The following is a 20,628-nucleotide window of genomic DNA, read 5'->3' as shown; positions in this document are numbered from 1 at the left end:
TATCATTCAGTAAGTTTAATTTAAACAATTAAAAGCAATTTAGCATCAAACAACATATCAATCTCTGTAAGATTAATATGTTCAAGTGTTCTCCAAGACTTCAGTTCATGCCACCAGGTAAAAATCACGCTTTCCTGCTTTAACCTATGTAACCCAGTGAGCGATAAAACAATGCAGTCCTCTGTAGCACATCCTCGTGTTGTCTGTAATAGTGTTGTTCCGGTACTGAAGTTTTAAAAATGTCCATTTCCCACTAACATTCAAGCGCAGCTGAGCGTGTTCATAAACAGCGCTGATTTACAATAGTATTTACCAGTACTCATCAGTTTACCGCTCTTCAGGTCGCTCGTCTGTGTTTGTACTCGATAAACAGCGGAGGGTGAACTGATGACCTTCTCGGCCAATCAGTCATTTCTGTCGAGCATGTGAACGCAATGGCAAATCAGCTCTGTTTTAAGAAAGCCATCAACAGTGCTTTAAATGTTAGCGGCAAATTGACGTTTTTTTTTTTTTAATTCAGTATCATGACAAGTCTCATATAGTGAAAGAATCCTTTAATTAACTTGAGTTTGATAAATGTCATCTAAAACGTGTGTTTGGGAAAGAAAACGTTAGCAAACTAGTGCCATTTCCCTTAACTTAGCTGAAAATGAGGTAATTCTTTATATTTTCTCCATTGATTCAGAATGGACCTTCGGGTCACTCGGAAGGCGGTGAAAAATAAGTTTGTGTGACTTTCTCTTCGCTGATAACATATACAGCCAGGTTCACAACATTCCATGTAACTCCCAACAATACTTCCGGGTTTCATCCCACCGCAGCCTTGATTTTGCTTTTAAAAACGGCGGCCGCGTGAAATGAGTCTATTGACTTCCATTATAACCACATTTGATGGTACATAAATACACAGTAAAAATGCAGAAACTAAGCTTTTTTTCCCTTTTTTTTTTTTGCACAGGCCTATCTAAAGGATTAATGGTACCAACTGATGATCAACAGTTAAAATGACAAATTTTCCCTCTTCCCATCAGGGAAAACCACCAACAATAAAAAAAATGTCTGATTATATGGCGTCATGGTTTTGTAATAAAAACAAAGTAGTTATAATAGAAGTCAATAAGGCAAAAACAGTAACCAACAATAAATTAGGGAGAAAAAAAATGAAATTCAATCAAAAACAATGCATCAAAGGCAATGTTGTTTCACACGTCCAAGTCTTTGACAAAAAGTGAAAAAAAAAAAAAATCCAATCCCCCATAACTTTTTATATTGGAAATACGTCATTTTGTATGTTTTTCCACCAAATCAGTGACATCATTTATGAATTTGGCAATTAAAGAGTTAAAATCCTGTAATTTTCTAGTCAATTTAATAGTTTTGTTCAGGATTGAGGTTTATTTATGCAAAAAAAAAAAAAAGATTTTGGTTGTGCGGTGGTGGGCCCCTAATAATATCTCTGAGGGCCCCCAAAATGCGTAGGCCCTTAGAATCGTCCTAATCGTCCTACATCTTTGGATGGAAACATAGCTACTGATATTAAACAAACCCTTGTTGCTACAAAACTACATTATGTTGCAGGAATAATGTATTTGCAGACTTCAGCATAACTTCAGTACAGCACATTTTGAAAATTAATATGTTAATCAATTTCTCAGTAAATATATTCAATGTGTTTTGGTGTATTTAAACAAAACAGATTTATTAAACAGATATATTTATTGAAATAATATTTTAGTCACCAAACATATTTAGAAATTGAAAGATAATACAAATAAATTCAAACTAAATATTGCAAACAAAATTACAACCTAAAAAAATTCAACTAAATCTTTAAATATTTTTGCTTCTCTTGATTTGATAATAAATATATGATATAAATTTGGTTGTGCTAGTTTTTGGACAGTTATCGTAGGTTATTTGGTTAGATAAGCTCAAGATTTGGCTTCAGTACAGACTAATGTATATGCACAAATATAATATTGTATAGTTTCTTATTAAAGATATGAATTTAAAAGATAGATTTGTGAGGGGTGTAATAATATATGCTGAGCACTGTGTGTTAGAAAAAAAATGCAATTCTCTCACACCTTTAAAGAACCTGGATCCCATGAAGAGTGAAGCCATGACGGGTCAGGAAAAGAAGAGCAGAAACAAACATGAATTTAATTTCTTTTTAAAAGACAATAAATCTGTTTCAATTATGCTTTTTTTCAGTCACTTTTGAAGCAACATCATCACTACAAAACAAAATAATCGAAAGTGAAAGTATTTCAGTTTACACTCACCGCTTTGCTGAAATGCAGCTTCTATATCTTTGGCAGGCGCTTGAGGCACACAAAGATTAGATTTTAGACTTTAATCTTTAGGAATAGAATGCATCAAAGTACAAAAGTACAAAGTATATATAGTTGAGTATATAACACAAAACACTTATTTTTATGCCAATTTATAGAGTTGAATTTTATTCACCAGATTGTCTTCTTCCACGTTTGTATGGCAGGTTACCCTCTAACAGCATGGGAAGGCTTTTCTTGGCTTTTTCAGGGGTGTAGATGAATTCTGGTGGCTCTGTTAAGAGATTCTTGCATGAGTGAATAAATCATTTCTGTTTGCCATTCTCAGGTACCTAATTAACACTACAAGCCAGACCTGATTGCCTTCTTCCTCTGTGGTAGTTATGAACATCATCCAGTCGTGGTGACGGCATTGGCTTTCTAATTGGTTCCTGATCAAACTGTGGAGCTATAAGTATCATACAAAGCATGAATTTAAAACAAACACTCAATGCCTCAAGCAATGATTTAAAATGACAAGAATGCAAAGAAATCTTACACTGACAGAAGTTGTCACCAAGAACCTGCCTCGCCTGGCAAACACATACAAATAATTAGCGATCTAATGTCCTCGTGTGAACTTTGCATATCTGAACTAATGATTGCTGTGAGTGCACACTTTGAAATGTTGGGCAGTTTTACACAGTAATGCATTAAATACTGTTATTACTTTTTGAGGCAAGGATGCAGGATGGTTTTCTACGATCAATCTCTTGAGGTAATGTAGCCACAGTCGCTTCTCCTCCTGGTTTTTAGCCTAGAAATAAACAAGGTATCAGCTTTTCAGACAATGCACTTTTTAATGTTGTTTTATAAAATGTTGGTGATACTTTAGAATACTGGTGCACTGATATACATTCAATTATGCTAAATCAAATCCCAGATAATCTTGCTTTAATGTTGAAATAAAACATTGTTTAATCATTAGCCCCAAATAATATAGTTCAATATGAATAAATAATTAGTAATAAATATATGAATAATTCATTAAATGTGTCTTCATAGATTAATTCCTTATAAACCTACAATATAGTAAAGTAACTAATAGTGTAAATTACAACTATAGGTTATCTATTTCAACTTTTAAACATGTTTTAATTAGTAACACTTCTGTAATAATAATATTAATAATAATAAACATTTGCATAGCTTTATTGAGAACAACAATGATGAAAGGCAATGAGGGCGAAATACTAAAATAAAAATTAAATGTAAAATAAAAAATGCATGTCTGAGCCAAAATGTATGCTTTTTGCATTAATACATTTTGTAAAAAAAAATAAAAAATAAAAAATAAAATCTGCTAATTTACATGAATGATTTTGGGAGTATCATAACTTAAAACCTAACATATGACATAAAAATGACCTTTTTAACTTTTATTTAATGTTTAAAATGCAAATCCAATTAGATCCACTTATTTGTTAAACAAAGCAAGTCTCTCATTAAATATCTACTAAAAGACAGAAATTATTACTTTACAAACTGTATTGTAAATACAGTAATTCAAATCAACATTTTCATATTAGTAAATAATATTACTTAAAATAAATTTACACACATTTACAAGTAAATAAATAAATGCAATGATTTTCTAAACAATCTGTGGATTTCTGCGCGTGCAGAAGGCCGGTGGCACAGTGGGTAGTGCTCTTGTCTCACAGCAAAAAGGTCACTGGTTTGAGCCTTGGCTGGGTCAGTTGCCATTTCTCTGTGCAGTTTGCATGTTCTCCCCGCGTTCATGTGGGTTTCCTCCGGGAGCTCCTGTTTCCCCCACAGTCCAAAGATATGCGGTACAGGTAAATTGGGTAGGCTAAATTGTCCTTGGTGTATGTGTGTCAGTGAAAGTGTATGGGTGTTTCCCAGTGATCGGTTGCAGCTGGAAGGGCATACACTACGTAAAACATATGCTAGACAAGTTGGTGGGTTATTCCACTATGGCAACTCCAGATTAATAAAGTGACTAAGCCAAAACGAAAATGAATAAATAAATGTTTAAAGGCCCACAAAACTCCCCTCTTTCGGTTTAAGTATACCACAGAATCCAAGATGAGCATGGAGCTCTGTGTGCAGAGGAAGGAGTGACTGTGGCCAGTAGAGCGGGGGAGAAGAGGGAAACGAACAACTGTTGTCAGTTGGCTCACAAATGAGACACAAACTGTGTAGAGATGCATGATTGTCCTGCTACATGTCATGTAAACACTATAAATGAGGAGGACTTCTCTCTTCCTCAATCCCTGGGTCTGAATGCAGACACAGTGGATAGCAGTGCAGCAGATATCTTGCCCTGTCTATTTCAACCATTAGCACTGCTGGTAATCTGGAGGATTTTAAACATAAGCGAACACAGCAGCACAGATATACATGTAGGCGATGTGTCTGAATGGTAACAAACACAACTGATAAAACAAAGTCCGCCATTCTCAAATTCTTGTACAGCTCTCTGAACAAAAATGCTTGCTGCAAACCAACAGCTTTGCTGTATCAGCCGACAGAATTGCAGGGAATACCATGCAACAAACCCTGTGGATCATGGAAACAAACACATACAACCCGTGCCGTGTGCGGTACCCCAGTCATTGGGTCTCATAGCTTGGCAGGTCTGCCTTTGGAAAGGACATGCTCTCATTAATAATTAAGAAGCAGGGTCTTTTCATAGGATAAGAAATCTCAGTTATGAATAATAATGAGTAACTGACATACCATCACTCCACTAGCAGATTCACGATACGTCACCGATTTTGATCCGGGCCCAAAAATTATTTTAAACCCGGAAGATGACATTAGCTGACAAAAGCTCAAAATTATCCAGTTTTCCCCACAATTAAAGTTGACAGGTGTTAATGTTGTCCTAACTGATGCTCAATTGCAAAAAAAAAAAAAAAGTACTCCAGGGTGTCTTGAACCTTGTACCTGACTATTAATTATTAATGAACACATCATTGCACTTCAAATGACTGTACTTCAGAAAATATTTTACCTGAACAACATGTTGTTGTTTTGGGATTGTTTGGTCAGACACCTTAAAACAGAGGGGATCCTTCATATTTTCCACTAAGAGCAGATTACAGCACTTAAAACAAACACAAGAGAGAAAAAACATTAGCCTGCATTGTCTAAATCCTGAAAGAGAAATGTTTATTTGTAGACATTAAAAGAACAGTACGAAATCAGATGACAAATGATGGTGACTTACAAATATGTGAGTACTGTATATGAAATGATCCAGCCTCTTCTTGGCAATAAGAAGCATTTTGTCAAAAAGAAAGAAAGCTCTTTCCTTTTTCACGCGTTGAACCCGGAAGGAACCTTCAAGAACCAGCTCTCCAAAACCACTGAGGTCAGGACCCGTCCAGTTCAGCAGCAAGCTCTCAATCTCCTATTTAAAAACACAAAAAAATAGCATTTGAATTAAATACAGTATTCCACTGTGGCAAGTCGGCAACCCCTGATTACTAAAGGGACTAAGCCAAAAAGAAAATGAATGAATGAATTCAAGACATTGTAATCTCACAGTTACAAAACATCAGTTACATAGACAGTTATCAAGAAAATATATGATATTACCTGCAATCTGATTGCATGTTCCTGCTTCCTCTTCATGTCATTGATGTACCAGGCCACTGCTGTCATAGTTATAATGGCATCTTCCACCACCTCATAGCCAGGGTCACTTTTATCAAAGTGTTTGGACAGCTCCTACCACAAGAGGGCGACAAGACGTCAGCTGTGCTGTCGAGCGCTAAAGTGTAGTAAGTTAGCATGGCCCCATTTTCCCGTCTGGTAGATGTCAAAGCTACACTATCTGTCACCAAAAAGCATTAGAGGTGAGCAGAGCACTAATGTGGAGTTATTTGTATCACACATGGTTAAAACCACATTTCCACACATGCTAGCATAACAAAACTAACTCTGTTTATTAGCAGCTTTATCAACACAATATAGAGGAAACATATGGCAAACTTCAAAACACATGAAGATATCAGCAAAGGTATATGGCCGAGGTCTGAGAATTTTTTATCTTAGTTTTTAGGTTTTATTTAAAATGAGAAATGAGTTTTTACTAGCAATGTAGACGAGTCTCTAGCAAAAGACACTAATTTGTATTAATCTAAATTCCAGTTGAGCAGATGGGAAATGTTGTAACAATGAATTACAATGTGCCTCACTGTTATTAGAACTGGGCTATTCTATTCTATTTCTGAACGTCTTTCTTCATCTATTTGCTAACTTTGTTTTTAATTACTGTATTACTGTGCACTGCGAACAGTTAGACTAGGCCCAGGCTAAAAAAAAAAAAAAAAAACATTTTAAATTCTTAAACAAACAAACAAAAAAACAGCATCCGTTTTTTGAAAGCAACTAATTTAATCGTATTGAGAAAATATGTATTTATAACTATATAAGTTTTTGTTTTATATATTTTTTATTAGATGAGATTATGTTACAACCTGCCCATCAGATATTACAAAAAGCCCCACCCATGGTGCATGTTGTAATATTTTACTCCCAATTCTTTTGAAGTAAACATTGAAACAAAAACCACATATTTATTTTGCACAAGTGTAAAATGTATTTAATTTATTTGTTTTATTTACAGGACAATTTACAACATGACACATTGTGCCAGAGTTAACTATTAAGCTAACTGACATCTGTAGTCTCTGGGCAGGATGTTTTAACAAAATTAACAATATTTAGTTTAAAAAATAGTACAATATACACTTACAGACATGCAATACACCATAGTCAATAAAAATAAATCAAATCAATGATTACATAATTGATTTTCTTGAAAGGGGTGGTCCACTATGATATCATATTTTAAACTTTAGTTAATGTGTAATACAGCTGTGTGAACATAAACAACATTACTGAATGTAATACGCTCATGTTTCAATGCAAAGGGAGACATTGGCTTTTACAGAGTTAGCTTAGCAAAGCGAATGAAGTTTGAGGACTACAAAAAGTACATCTGGGCTAGTGAGATCACAAACGCTTCCGGTTTTGTGCAAACACCATGCTGCATAATCCCTGTGCAGCGAAGGGGCGTGGCCAAGGGGCTGTAATGTTATAGCAGAGAAGGCTAAAATGCCTTCCAAGCGCTGCTATTTCAACAAGCTTGTTCTGTTTCTGTATTTGAGCTTCTAAACTTCTGAAAAAAGAAGCAGCTCCAACCATATTAGACAACACTTTCAGTGTTTTTATTTGTTAAAATTGATCTATTATATGCATAGTTTCTAGCGTTAACAGTATGTTGTAGCAAGGACGTAAACAAGCATGTAAACAAATTCATTTTTATCCCTCGAACCCCTGTAAACAGCCACAATCTTCACCAGCACTGCAGTGTCTCTTTATGTGGGCACTTTCCCTCTGTTCTACATCTCAATTCTCAAATAATGAACTCACAAAAGATATGTGAACATTTCATATTACTTACACATGCTTATAATCCGAACATAAATGAAAGACACTGATCAGATTTTATTTTAGAGAGCAGGCGTGAGCTTTAGCTGTGTCTGTTTCATTTTCTGTCTGATTCAGGCACAAACTGATACAGCTAACAGCTACTCTGACTGAAATTATTTACACAATGGCAAAGCACATGCTATTAAAGGCGTGATGCTTTTCCTGGTGACGTGGAGCCAATTAGCAAATCACAGCACATTATGTTAGCCGACCAATCAGAGCCTCTTGAAAGCGGGCCTTTTAGAGGAATTAGGAAATATGTCGTTCTCATGTTTGCTGTATATAATCAGAATAAGATATATGAAAATACAATGTGAATTATCTTTTACAAAAACACACATTGCTTTGCATTTTATAAACACAACCAGATCCTAAAAATACACTCTGGACCAACCATTTAAGCCAAGCTTTCAGCACAATTATAAAAATAAAAGTGGTACTCTCTCTAATATGCAGATATTTTATTCAATCTTTCTACTGCCCTAACTTAAAAAAATGATTGTCTATAAACATTCAATACTCTGAACCCCATGTAGATAAGAAAGTCAAAATGTACTCAGCTCTTCAATGCTGATATGGAAACAAAAAAGAGCTACACTGTAAAAAGTTTCAGTATTTTGTGATTTACATGAGTTTTCTGTTCGATTGTTTGTTATGGTTATGAAATGTATTATGAGACCTTCATTTCTGCTCTGTTGACTTTTTATGTTGAAAATTCAACTGACTAACAGGTAGTTAGTAGTTTCAAACAATATTTTGTTAAATAAATTTTGTATATCGAGAATTATGTGAGTAAAATAACAGAAAAATATACTGGCAGTTTGTTACTAGTTTTTTTATTTACTGTAATATACAGCAACACAAATAATATATATCATCTAAGCTCAAACTATTTAAAATGTCAATAAAAGACACTTTTTCTAAACATTTCATATCATAAGTTGTTAGGAAGTTCAGGGTCCTATAATGTAATTTAAAAGCATACAATTAAATTAAAATAAAATCATTTTTAATTTAATTTAACTTAATTTAATTTTAATTTAAAAATAATGAATTACAAAAAAGAGGTAAAGCTGTTAATTTACAGATATATATTTTTACATTAACAATTGGCAGCATTGCCATTGTACCTGCAGCAGGAGGTGGTATTTAAGGATTCTCTGCACTGGTTTTAGCAGGTAGGTCTCCAGAGGCAGCGAGTGACACAAGGTGGCCTGTCTTTCCTGGAAGAAGCGCACCAGGCTCTCGTTCTTCATGCAGTCCCGCAGGACGGTCACTGAGCTGAACGGAAACAGAGAGGAAGAGATTTAAGCAGGGTGTTCTACTGGGAGATTCATCAGTTTTGGCAGCTTTGCCTGACAGCACTTCATCTCATCATAAGGCCTGCGGTAATGTATTCAGCTGATGGCCCTGAAAACCTACTGTACAAATATCAGTGCAGACACTGTTTTTGTGCAGCTAATGGAGAGCAAAGTCTGGTATTTTACATACTTGTTGCAAACCTACATACTGAGGGTTTATACAGTAAGTAAGCATTGATTTAATGACGACTTTTAAATGTTTCTTATACAGCACTTACAGTACATACACCATATTTTAGATTTATTCAAGTGTATTCTGAAAATTTTACAGGAGGATATGTTAATATGTAATTTCTTGATAAAACTGCCAGATAAATTACTAAACAAAAGAAATTACCAAATATCCTCTGTAAAACAAATTTAAGATGCCAAAAAATAAAATAAGACTTTATCCAGTGTTCAGATTTTGATGGATATTTTTTGTTTTTTTTTGGCTACATGTTGTTGTACTTCTTTGCTATTCTGCTTGTTTTTTGTTAATTTTGTGATGTATTATTAGAATTTGTGTATACAGTGTTTTCCCAGAGATGGGTTGTGGCTGGAAGGGCATCCGCTGCGAAAAACTTGCTGGATAAGTTGGCGGTTCATTCCGCTGTGGCGACCCCGAATTAATAAAGGGACTAAGCCGACAAGAAAATGAATGATTGAATGTATACAGTGTATAAAAAAAGAGTAACACACTTTGATGAGTTAGTTCTGGTGTGTTTGTAACGTTACACGCCTTGTATCAGCCTTTTTAATTTAATAAATTAGCAATTTTGGAGTTTCTTTTTTTCACTTTTTGCTGTTTGGCTGAGCACCTATTGAAAGTGATTTTTATATTATTTATATATTTAATAAAATAAGGCTCCATTCCCATAGTTTTAAACTATAAATTTGTAACTTAAGAACTGCTCACATAACTCGTTAATTGCATAATCAATCGATCAATCAATCAATAATCTGATAACAATTTTTTTTATTTTTATGTTTATTTTTTACCCTATTCACCTGAATTGTTCTGTCTTAGAGTTCATTCAACAGTAGAATGAAACTGAAACAAGTATTTAACAAATAAAGGTAGAGTAAATTAATATATTAGAGTGATCATAGGTCTCAAACTCAATTCCTGGAGGGCCGCAGCTCTGCACAGTTTTGCTCCAATCCTAATCAAACACTGCTGATCCGACTAATTAAGGTGGTCAAGACTACTAAACACCTTAATTAGTTGGATCATGTGTGTTTAAATAGTGTTGGAGCAAAACTTTGCAGAGCTGCGGCCCACCAGTAATTGAGTTTGAGACCTATGCTTTAGATTTTGTGTATTAATATGCAACAACTAATTCTCTGAAGGTGGATCGAAATCAGCTGTAGCAGAACATCTGTTGCTGCTGCTGTACCAGAGGCTCATGGGAATACTAAGAGAAGGGGCTGAAAGTATTTCCAAGTACTCATCACCCAAGCATGTCTGCCTCTGATATGTCTAATTTTTCCACTAGATGTATAGCTAACATTGCCTAATTAAAACCACACATCGTCATTCTTCAGAAATATCTTACATGACTGTAGATCACTGCGGCTGACTTCTACATCACATGAATCTAATTACTCTGTCCACAAAAACGCTACACACTTGGATCAATATGCAATAGAGATGATGAGTTTTCAACAGTATGATTGAGGTTTAAGCATTTAATAAGTTTAAAATCATAAATATGATATTTCACTCAAAAATCGGTGTTTATTCAACTTAAATTTGGATTAGGTTGGATAAACACAACTAAAGTTCAACACAGCATTTTCAAGTGTTGAAATCATACTGGAATGTTAAATAACTTTATTTTCAGGTGTTTAAATGTAAATAATTTTTGTGATTCAAAGTTTTCAGAGCCACATTATCCTTTAGGAATTATTCTAATTAGGAAACAGTTCTTATCATTATCAATGTTTATGTGGGAAAAACATTAAGTAAAAATAAAGTACAGCATTTGTTTTCAATAGAAATCTTCGAAATGTTTAAATCTTTTAAAATAATTAGTTGTTTAAACTATTTTATTGATTTTGCCAGAATAAAAGTATAAATTTCTTTCAAATCTTGCAGACCTTTTGAATTCATTGTAAATCATATCATAGAAATAGAAATCTTCTTCACTTACTTGGGGTAATTCATGCAGTATATGGTGTAAATGTCAAAAGCTTCACTCTAAAAACAAACAAACAAAGGATATACATAAGCATACCTTTTTTAGTATAACCACTTCAAAGATTATATAATAGCGCTTTCATATCAACAGAAGTAGACTTTTTTTTATTTTGGACATCGCTTGCTGTTAAAGTATAGGGATATACTTGAGATATATAATGATTTTGGCGTTACAAAACCAGACAAAAATATAAATATCTACAGACAGAAAAAAATAACAACAGCGCAATCTAGACTGGCATTCACTTGGCAGTATGAGGGAGATTTTTCCACTAGATGTTTGTGTACCAAAAACAGAAGCAGAACAAGCCAATCAAGTGAACCCCATCATCTCCTCTAGCATTGGCCAATACTCTCAGATCTTACCAGATATGGAGTTACAGTTGCTGAACTTCATCTCTACAAGCATGTAAACACATCTAATGGAGCCTGATATCTAGAAGCACACGTTTGGAACAAGTCTGACTTTTTTAATGCTGCTGATATTATGGGAAACAACTGAGGAGGCTCTGAGGAGGCTAAATTGAGCTGAAACCTCAAAATAGCTGGCCGGTAATGGCATAATCGAATGTACTCTCTGCTTCCTAAACTGGTGCAAATTGATTCTAACAGTAGCTGTTTCAGCAGGAGGTAAACACTGGCTCTTGTTGCTTGAGATACTAAGAAACCCTCTGAAAAGGTAAAATGTGATTTCATTTTCTAGCCTAAACCATGAAACAAATTGTTAAAGTAAAAGCCATGAGCACGCTGAAGCTCTCTACCGATCCAAACAATAATGTCCTTGTCTGAATCTCATCCCAGTCTGGGCTGCTCTTTGTTGTGTCATTGTGGTGGGGAGACAAGAGCACCAACATTGTCTGGAAATGCACTTAGCTGACGTGTGTAAGTGTTAAAAAGTTCAACACTGTTTGCTGATTTGCTCGTTCCATTAGTTTTCTGGCTCTAGCATGTTTGTGTTTCTGCCATACTGCCAAGTAAGTGCCACAATATTAACACAGGAACTATAAGAATTCTGCAACTACTAGAATGGCCAGAGCAGTCATTTTGAGAGTTCATATAAGACCAAAATGAAATTCACTTACATTCAAATCTTTTATTGATATTTTAGAATTAAGCTTTGGATGTCTGTTGTCATATTTTATGAAGTCATCAACCTAAAAATATGATGTTTTGTTGTAAAATACCCTCAATAAATAAGTACTTATAGCTTTATTAGACATGTTTCAGCACAAAGCCTTCCTCTAATCACATTACATTTTTATTTAGATGACTAATAGTAAAAACAATCTCATTTTCATTTTAAATATCGTAATTAACCACACAAAATTATTTCCTTCACCTTTAAAAGCATTATCTCCATTGTACAGTAAAATAACATATCAGTTATCACCATTCACTTAATCAAGTCTACGTCAATACAATGAAATTCAGACAGTCCAAAACATTAAAAATACATTTAGGATTAGTGTAAGACATATACTTGCAATGTTTCTTAAAGTCTGTTAAATGTTTGTTGAAAGAGCAGTATCAACAGATATTAAACAGTCTACTAATACTCAAGTGGACCATCAAAATAAAGTGTTACCCAAAAAAACATTAAAGAAACACAGAAAGGTCCAACTCCTCATTAAATCCTCTTGGTGTAAGTGTTTTTAATTTATAAATCTAGAACACTTCTCTTTGAAATAATCTTTTATTCAGATTACCTCCTCTATGTGACTCAAATACTTTCTCAATTCAAATAGATTCTAGTTGTTTAACATCATGTCTGAAATCCATAGTGTCTTGCTACTGCTGAAATTATATCTTGTGGTCATATACTTGATTTATGTTCACTAATTTGCAACTTCAACTGACTTGTTGACTTCCCTATATTTATATATCTTTTGGCACGGACATTTTAACATATAGACATTACGAGTAAAGCAGGTCAGCAGGTTTTTATTGTATGGTCTTTATTATAGACTACAGTAAAATAGCCTATAATTGTGTATAAGCCTATAAAGGTTTGCACCTCACTATGTCCAGTAGGTGGGACATTTTTTCGCTGCAGTGAAAATGCTATTTTTAAAAGTTTGGAGTAAGTAAAGCCCCGGTCAGATCACACGATTTTGGCATGATTTCCTTGACGTTGTGGGTCATAAGGGATTCGTAAACGACAAATGGGTGTCAAAACACAAGATTTAATCGTTTCTTCTTGCGTAATGTGGCATAGTTCACGACAACTGATACCATGTCTGCAACACCTCATGAAACCATCGCAGAAAGTCTAGCATGTTTTATTTTTTCCCTCATTCTTCATGATGATTTCTGTCACCTGTCAGAGAGCGATTGGTGGTTTCACATATGCCAAACGAACCGTGCTAACTGGGCAAGCGAGAAAGGTTACGAAACAAAAGTGTAGGTGTGAAAGCCCCCCTTAGATTTCAAAGAAAATATCTTAATATTAAAAAGAAATAAGTTATTCATAATCATAATAATGTAACTATTAATAAATTATAAATAAATAATGTTTATTGAGTTTGAAATAAGATAAAACAAATTGAAATTGAGATAAGAAATATTGTTATAGGAACACTAGTGACTGCTTTGGGAAATAACGCTCATCACAGACGTCACAAGATGACTGATCAAGAAGGAACGTGTAGTCTGACAGATGTTACCCACGACAAGTCGGTTTTATAAGATTTTATAAAAATAAAATAAATTTAAAAATTTGCATAATTTGCCATAGGGACTTTCTTAACAGGCAGTACAACTTGTGATCTGACTGGGGCTTAAAGTGTTTTTGCTATCAGAGTTGTGTTTTTGTTAGCAGGAAGTTGCTAGGCAACAGATGCACTCATATTGAAAGACTCATATTCAATCGTTTGGCCATTAAAGCTAAAAATACTCAGAACTCATTGTGTTTTGTAACATTAATTACAATGTGTAAAAAGAAATATACACGCATTTAGGACAAGTCGTAGTGCTAAAGTTAAAATATATGGGTGTTATATTAAGAAAGCTATGAAATGACAAAATTAATTTAACAATGGTCAAAATGACAGCCTCTTCATTTCTAGTATTAAAGAGATTAACAAAACAATTCTTGTATTATGTGCATTTGTCGTCTTGAGAAATGTGGATTGTGTGGCATCTGGTAAGGTTTTAGTTAAGAAAAATGTGTATTTTAATTTATTTTAATATATGCTTACCCTCTCCACAAAGCACTCTGCTATGGCTGCCGCATGCGGACTGCGCTCCAGATCTTCCAAAAGCTCACTGTAAAATAAAACAACATTTTCTTACCAAAGACTGAAAACTCTGTTGAGTGGCATGTAAGGACCAGTTTTCTGGCATGTGACTTGGCCTATTTCTTTGTTTAAACCTTGTTATCCCCTTTCTGAGGAAACATCTGGGACTGGAGTTTCAAGAGGATACTCTTGACTGGATTGAGCTCCAACTCCGGTCTGCTTTTCCAAACAGAATTCATCTATTTTTTTTATTGTTTAGACCAAACTATTGCCTAAATGGACACAGATGGGATGCTTCTTGCTTTGGCTTGATTTCCTCCAAACATACCCCAATATCCCCACAGTCAAACTTGAAGATCCTTTTACACTCTTAAGTCCAAAGTATACTTCACTTTTTAATGCAAGCAGTAACATATGTGCAGTCAAACACACAGCTTTTGAAAGTGCACACCATTCGATGGCATGCACAAACACACTATGAAACAGTAGTCTGCACTACTTTTCTCCAAAAGGAATGAGCAGCAAACATCTACTGTACGTTATGTGCAAGATATGTGCCAGTCAGTAGGATCTTGTATACATGTAAAAAAAAAAAAAAAAAAACATTTGTTGAGGAAAAAAGGTAAGTGAATCTGTTGGTTTTAAACTGATTACTTGACTTTACTTAAAAAGTGGGCAAATTTGTTGTCTTAAAAAAATTAGACAAATGGTCATAATTATAAAAATTAAGCTAAGTCAACTAGGGCAACACGGTGGCAGCAAGAAGGTCGCTGGTTCAGGTTCCAGCTGGGTCAGTTGGCATTTCTGTGTGGAGTTTGCATGTTCTCCCCATGTTCGCGTGGGTTTCCTCCGGGTGCTCTGGTTTCCCCCACAGTCCAAACAAGTGGTATGGGTGAATTGAATAAACTAAATTGGCTGTAGTGTATGTATGTGAATGAATGTTTTCCAGTTATGGGTTGCAGCTGGAAGGGCATCCACTGCGTAAAACATATGCAGGATAGGTTGGTGGTTTATTCAGGCAACCGCTGATGAATAAAGGTACTGAGCTGAAGGAAAATGAATGAATGAAGTCATAATGGTTTACTCACTTTTTTGAAGTAAAGTCAACTTGCTGTTGATTTAAAGTACAGTAAATGTTTTTACAGTGTACATTCATTCATTCATTCATTCATTTTCTTTTCAGCTTAGTCCCTTTATTTATCCAGGATTGCCACAGCGGAATGAACTGCCAGCTTATCCAGCATATGTTTTACATAGCGGATGCGCTTTCAGCTGCAACCCAACACTGGGAAATACACACTCTTTCACGCTCATATACTAAGGCCTATTTAACTAATTGAATTCACCTATAGCACGTGTCTTTGGACTGTGGGGGAAACCTAAGCACCTGGAGGAAACCCATGTAAACCCATGGGGGGAACACGCAAACTCCATACAAAAACGGCAACTGACCCAGCCAAGGCTCAAAACCAGCGACATTCTTGCTATGAGGCGATTGTGCTACCCACTGCACCACTGTGATGCTCTACAGTACATATAAAAACTTTTTTTTGCAATTGTAAGTTTATACCACACAATTCAATTCCATATTAACAATTAACCAAATTTAGTACCAAAAACAAAAATCTATGACCTAATTTTTCTGACTTTTCTGACTGATTTTATAACGTGTATAAAATCAAAACCTATATCACTCAATTCTGAAAAATAATGTGAAAATTAAATTATGCAAACTAAATTTATGAAAAAAATTAAAGCAATTGTCTTTTGAAAGCTTATTTATTGGCAGAAACATGTTTTCGTACTTTCATTAAAAAATGATTACTGCAAATTTGTTTGAAATAATAAAAATTTAATTCATTTATTCATTTTCTTGGTGGCTTAGTTCCTTTATTAATCAAGGGTCGAACATTTAGCGAACATTATTATACTTTAGGTAAGCAATTAATCCACAGAATTTTTTGTTTTGTTTTTAGTAATCTTAAATCAAAGTCAGACCAATCGGATCCGTGTTTTGAGTGGCGGTCTTTCTCTGTTGATGTCAGTTTGATGGCTTCAGCCTCAATGTTCTTAACCATGCCTTTCTGCCATTACTTTGTTATGAAAAAATGATGCACAAAAAGAAACACCCTCCCCCTACTCAATGGTCAATTTTCCTTGGAAGTACATCATCATACCGAAATAAAAGTCTCAGCAACTTTTGGTTCACAGACTTTAAAAGTTCTTCATGAACCATCAATGCCAATTAAGAATTCAAGAATAAATGTAACTAGAAAAAAAGCAAGTTAATTTGAGGCCGTAAATCAATAAATATTTAACTACATTGACTGGTAATGATGCCTGTAAGGCATTAAAGACCATTAGGACTTGGTTTAGCAAAACAATCTCTATTGTGACTCAAATGGGTTTTCCCTAAGCTTTATAGACTTGATATGATCTCTTGTGGCAAAGGGGACTTTTCAAAAGTGGATGACTGACTTGATGTCCTCTGACTGTGTTCTGAATAAAGAGCTGTGTGTGACGGCCCGACCAGGCACGCCGTATTTCATTCAGTCCATTAGCAAAACCCGACTGTCATTCCCATGAGGCCCTCAAACCGCCATGCTGGTCAGTCTCGAGGGAACCCCTCCTTCCGTATACCGTGAAAGAAAACAACGTGACGCTCCCTAAACACTATGGGCTTTCCTTCATGTGGAAGAGGGGAAAAGTTCGCGAGGAAACCGCAGCACTCCAGCCTTCCTCATCCTCTTTTCCCAGCTAAAGACGAAACTCATTTAGTGGCTGACCTTTGTGGTGGGGGGACTACATTGTGGTTATGAAGGAAATTGAATGAGTTCATGTATGCTTTCTGAGACTGTTTAAAAAGCTTAATGCTCTTGGGGCCTGCAGGGATTGGGATGTTCTTGAACCAAGACTTGAAAGACCTGAAAGGTGTGGCTCAATAACAACACATAGCTCTGTAATTTGTCAATTGAAAAGAATAGAGATGCCGATTCAAAGCCACAAGTATCTGCTCTCTTGTCCGAACTGTAATAGATAAGTTGGATTCGATTAGGTCTTGGCCGGTCTTGTGAGGTTTTGGCCCTTTCACTCAAATCCCAGGAAAGTGTTAGCAGACCCAAGGTTTGAGACCTGAAATATGTGTTACATTCATACTAAATACTTTCCCAGGTTCTTCTTTGCCAGATGCAGTGCACACAGTGAGACGTTTTTAAGTGTTTGTGGTAACATCTGAGGTGAACGGAGAAATTTAATACCTTAAAGAAACAATTTGGTTCGCTGACCGTGTCAGAACTGGCTACCAAACCACATTGCAAAAACACAACAGACTACAATGAACACTGACAAAACCTTAAAATGCCTCTCTTATCATTTCCAAGAGTTATGACTACAGACGGGAGTTACCTGCAAGAGCCTTTGAGTTCATAAAATAAAACAAATTCCCTTTGTCCCATTCAGATTTCACCTCACCCAGTTTTTTGGACGCAAATCAAAAGTTTTCATCTTCACTCGATTCATTCTCTCGCCTTTCTTTTGTCCTACTCCCACCATTCATCTATTAACATGTTGTGTATAACTCAAACAGAAGTTTGGTGCATTATGATTTCTTTCATCTAGCTTGTACTTCCCACAGCAGTCAAACCTTTATTTTTGCTGGAGACGCTGCATCTATACGAAGGGGGAAACTCACACAGTCATTCTTCTTTTTTATGCAATATACAAATCCTCAGGACAAATCTACACCAGTAATTTCTCCCAAATGTGATCAAAGAAGACAGCGAGACAGTGAGGAGACTGGAGAGTACTGAAATCGATGCTTTGGGGGAAACTCGATTTATCTCTATTACGACCTCCTAAGACCTCATTTTCAGAGTTAAGGTGAAATCCAAAATGAAGTCAGACCCAACACAGGAGATAAAGGTTAAGCATTTATTGTTGATGAATCAGTCTGGGGCTTGATGTTTAATTGCTGTGTGAGACTGTATGGTGTATGGTTATCATTAAGTCAAGTCATCTTTATTTATAGTCCTTTAATAGAGGAGTAGTGTTCATGCATGGGGTGCTGGCTGCTTCATTAATGACTACTGTATGATGCCTCAGAGAGTAATAACTATGTTAATGGCAGTTCTGAAATCAGCTTTTTTTGTCTGCTCAGTTCATATGTTAGAAATAGCAATAATAATTAACACACTGCATAAAAAGTAATGACAACAAGTCTAGACAACAAATATTTTTATGCTGCTTATTGGGTTTCAACTCGACTGTTTAAATTTTATAAAGTTAATTTAATATTGTAAGTCAGTTTGATGTAAGTTCAGATGACTAAAGTTAGTTTGACTCATCTAAAAAATTGAAGGCAGCAAGAACTTTTTTTGGGTGGGGGTGTTGCTAATTACTAATTTATAACATGAACTTGAGACTATAATTAGCTCAATTAGGTGACTATTAGGACATTTTTTCTTAAATTTCTATAAAGTTCCTCATCCCTTTAAGTTCTGGTCAATAACATTACGAAGTTCAACAAAAAACGGCACTGTCTGTCTGTAATCCTGTCTGTAGTCTCCACTATTCTATCCTAATAAAAGTAAAACACCCCTAAAAACAATTATTAACTGTCATAATTTAACCCAAGTCAGTTGATTCAATTCAACTGGATAAGTTTCAACTGTTTTGCATAATAAATAAAATAAAAGACTCAAATAAACATTGATATTATTTCAACTTCATAAATATCATTAGAAAATTCAATTTAATTCTGTACGTGGTTACAAAGATGAACATAATGAGATTGAGAAGAATAATGACATGTAGAAATAAAGAAACATCACGCTAAATATGTTTATTCTACATCTTTGCAGCATTTTTGGTCAAAATTTAAAAATTATTATTTTAAATTTTTATGATTTCCTACTCAAGTAAGAAGTCAGCACAACCCTTCCGAAACCATTCTAACAGGCCAATTTGCTGCGCAAGATAGATTTCTCATTACTTTCAATGTTTAAATAAAGTTCTTAAACAGTGTTGCTTAATATTTGTACAGAAACAAAAGCTGTCACTGGGGCTATACCTTTTCAAAAATGATTCTTGTACCAAAAAGACCAAGTTGGTATATATAAAGACCTAAAATGTACATTTCAGTGCTTAAAAGTTTAAAAGTGGACATTTTGAAAAGTTCAAATTGTTATAAATATTTTTCAAAACAATCTGATATTAACAAGTAAAATTATTAAAAGAAAATACTTTATTTGAAACATTCATTTTTAAACATTCTAAAAAATCTTTGCTGTCACTTTTGATCAGTTTAATGTGCTTTTACTGAATAAAAGTACTGACCAAACTTTTAAACTATTGAATACAGCTAGGGAAATATCAAAAATATAACATTGTTAAATATAACAATTTTTTAAGAAAATATATTCCTAAAGGTGCCGTTGACCAAATATTTTTCCCAGCTGTTGGTAACAACCAAAGAAATTCATATATGAAAAGAAAACAAATCTAGTTGGTTAACAAATTAAGTTATACATAATAAAATGAAATGATGCAGGGAAAACACATAAAGAAAGGAAAGTGTAGAAAGGCAGTGAAAGCCCAGGCAGCAGCTGAAATCTCTCAGTACTTCAGCAACCCTCTGCCCTTTGTCATTGTAAATTAATATTAACTGCATCAGTCCAACATCTACATTATCAGGATGATGAGGTGAAACCAGGGTGGACCCACAGAACCATCACGATTTTATACTGTTGAAAAAATATTACCTGAATTTATGATTCATTCTTCATATAAGGTGACTTAAGGCTGCTATTACCAAAAAAGCCTTTTATATAAATTATTAAATATGTCTCAGTACTTTCTGCTTGTGTCAGATTGTTTTGTTTTATTTTTATGTTTGTAATTGTTTGCAAAATCAGGTTTGATTCCATGTTAACAGCTCCTTTAGAAACATTACCCCCAGGAATAAAATATGACGTGTTCAATACTTCTTTTCCCCGCTGCATTTGTTTACTGTACTTTCAATGGCTTAAAAAGCATCCATCCAAAAAAGT

General features: G+C 34.7%; 2 protein-coding genes across 4 annotated transcripts in view; both read right to left on the bottom strand.

The window, feature by feature from the left end:
* LOC147833651 (uncharacterized) overlaps window positions 1-20,628 on the bottom strand; it is a 734,785-nt gene that overhangs the window by 434,755 nt on the left and 279,402 nt on the right. The gene's annotated exons all lie outside the window — the stretch shown is intronic.
* plekhg2 (pleckstrin homology domain containing, family G (with RhoGef domain) member 2) overlaps window positions 1-20,628 on the bottom strand; it is a 63,468-nt gene that overhangs the window by 598 nt on the left and 42,242 nt on the right. For 2 of the 3 annotated variants that reach the window (XM_087284085.1, XM_087284087.1), the window contains 11 exons: window positions 14,543-14,609; window positions 11,299-11,345; window positions 8,933-9,083; window positions 5,901-6,032; window positions 5,530-5,712; window positions 5,314-5,406; window positions 3,004-3,090; window positions 2,833-2,866; window positions 2,650-2,742; window positions 2,470-2,568; window positions 959-2,324 (listed from right to left, as the gene is read on the bottom strand). In XM_087284085.1, the coding sequence (XP_087140211.1) occupies window positions 2,215-2,324; window positions 2,470-2,568; window positions 2,650-2,742; window positions 2,833-2,866; window positions 3,004-3,090; window positions 5,314-5,406; window positions 5,530-5,712; window positions 5,901-6,032; window positions 8,933-9,083; window positions 11,299-11,345; window positions 14,543-14,609 (1,096 nt within the window). In that variant the 3' untranslated portion in view covers window positions 959-2,214. Of the gene's footprint in view, window positions 1-958; window positions 2,325-2,469; window positions 2,569-2,649; window positions 2,743-2,832; window positions 2,867-3,003; window positions 3,091-5,313; window positions 5,407-5,529; window positions 5,713-5,900; window positions 6,033-8,932; window positions 9,084-11,298; window positions 11,346-14,542; window positions 14,610-20,628 lie in introns of those variants that run through there. The other variant, XM_087284086.1, reaches the window with a different exon arrangement.

The sequence above is a fragment of the Danio rerio genome, chromosome 15, assembly GCF_052040795.2.
Source record: "Danio rerio strain M-AB ecotype USA chromosome 15, GRCz13ab, whole genome shotgun sequence".
Lineage (NCBI taxonomy): Eukaryota > Metazoa > Chordata > Actinopteri > Cypriniformes > Danionidae > Danio > Danio rerio.
This window is presented reverse-complemented; position numbering and strand designations above follow the sequence as displayed.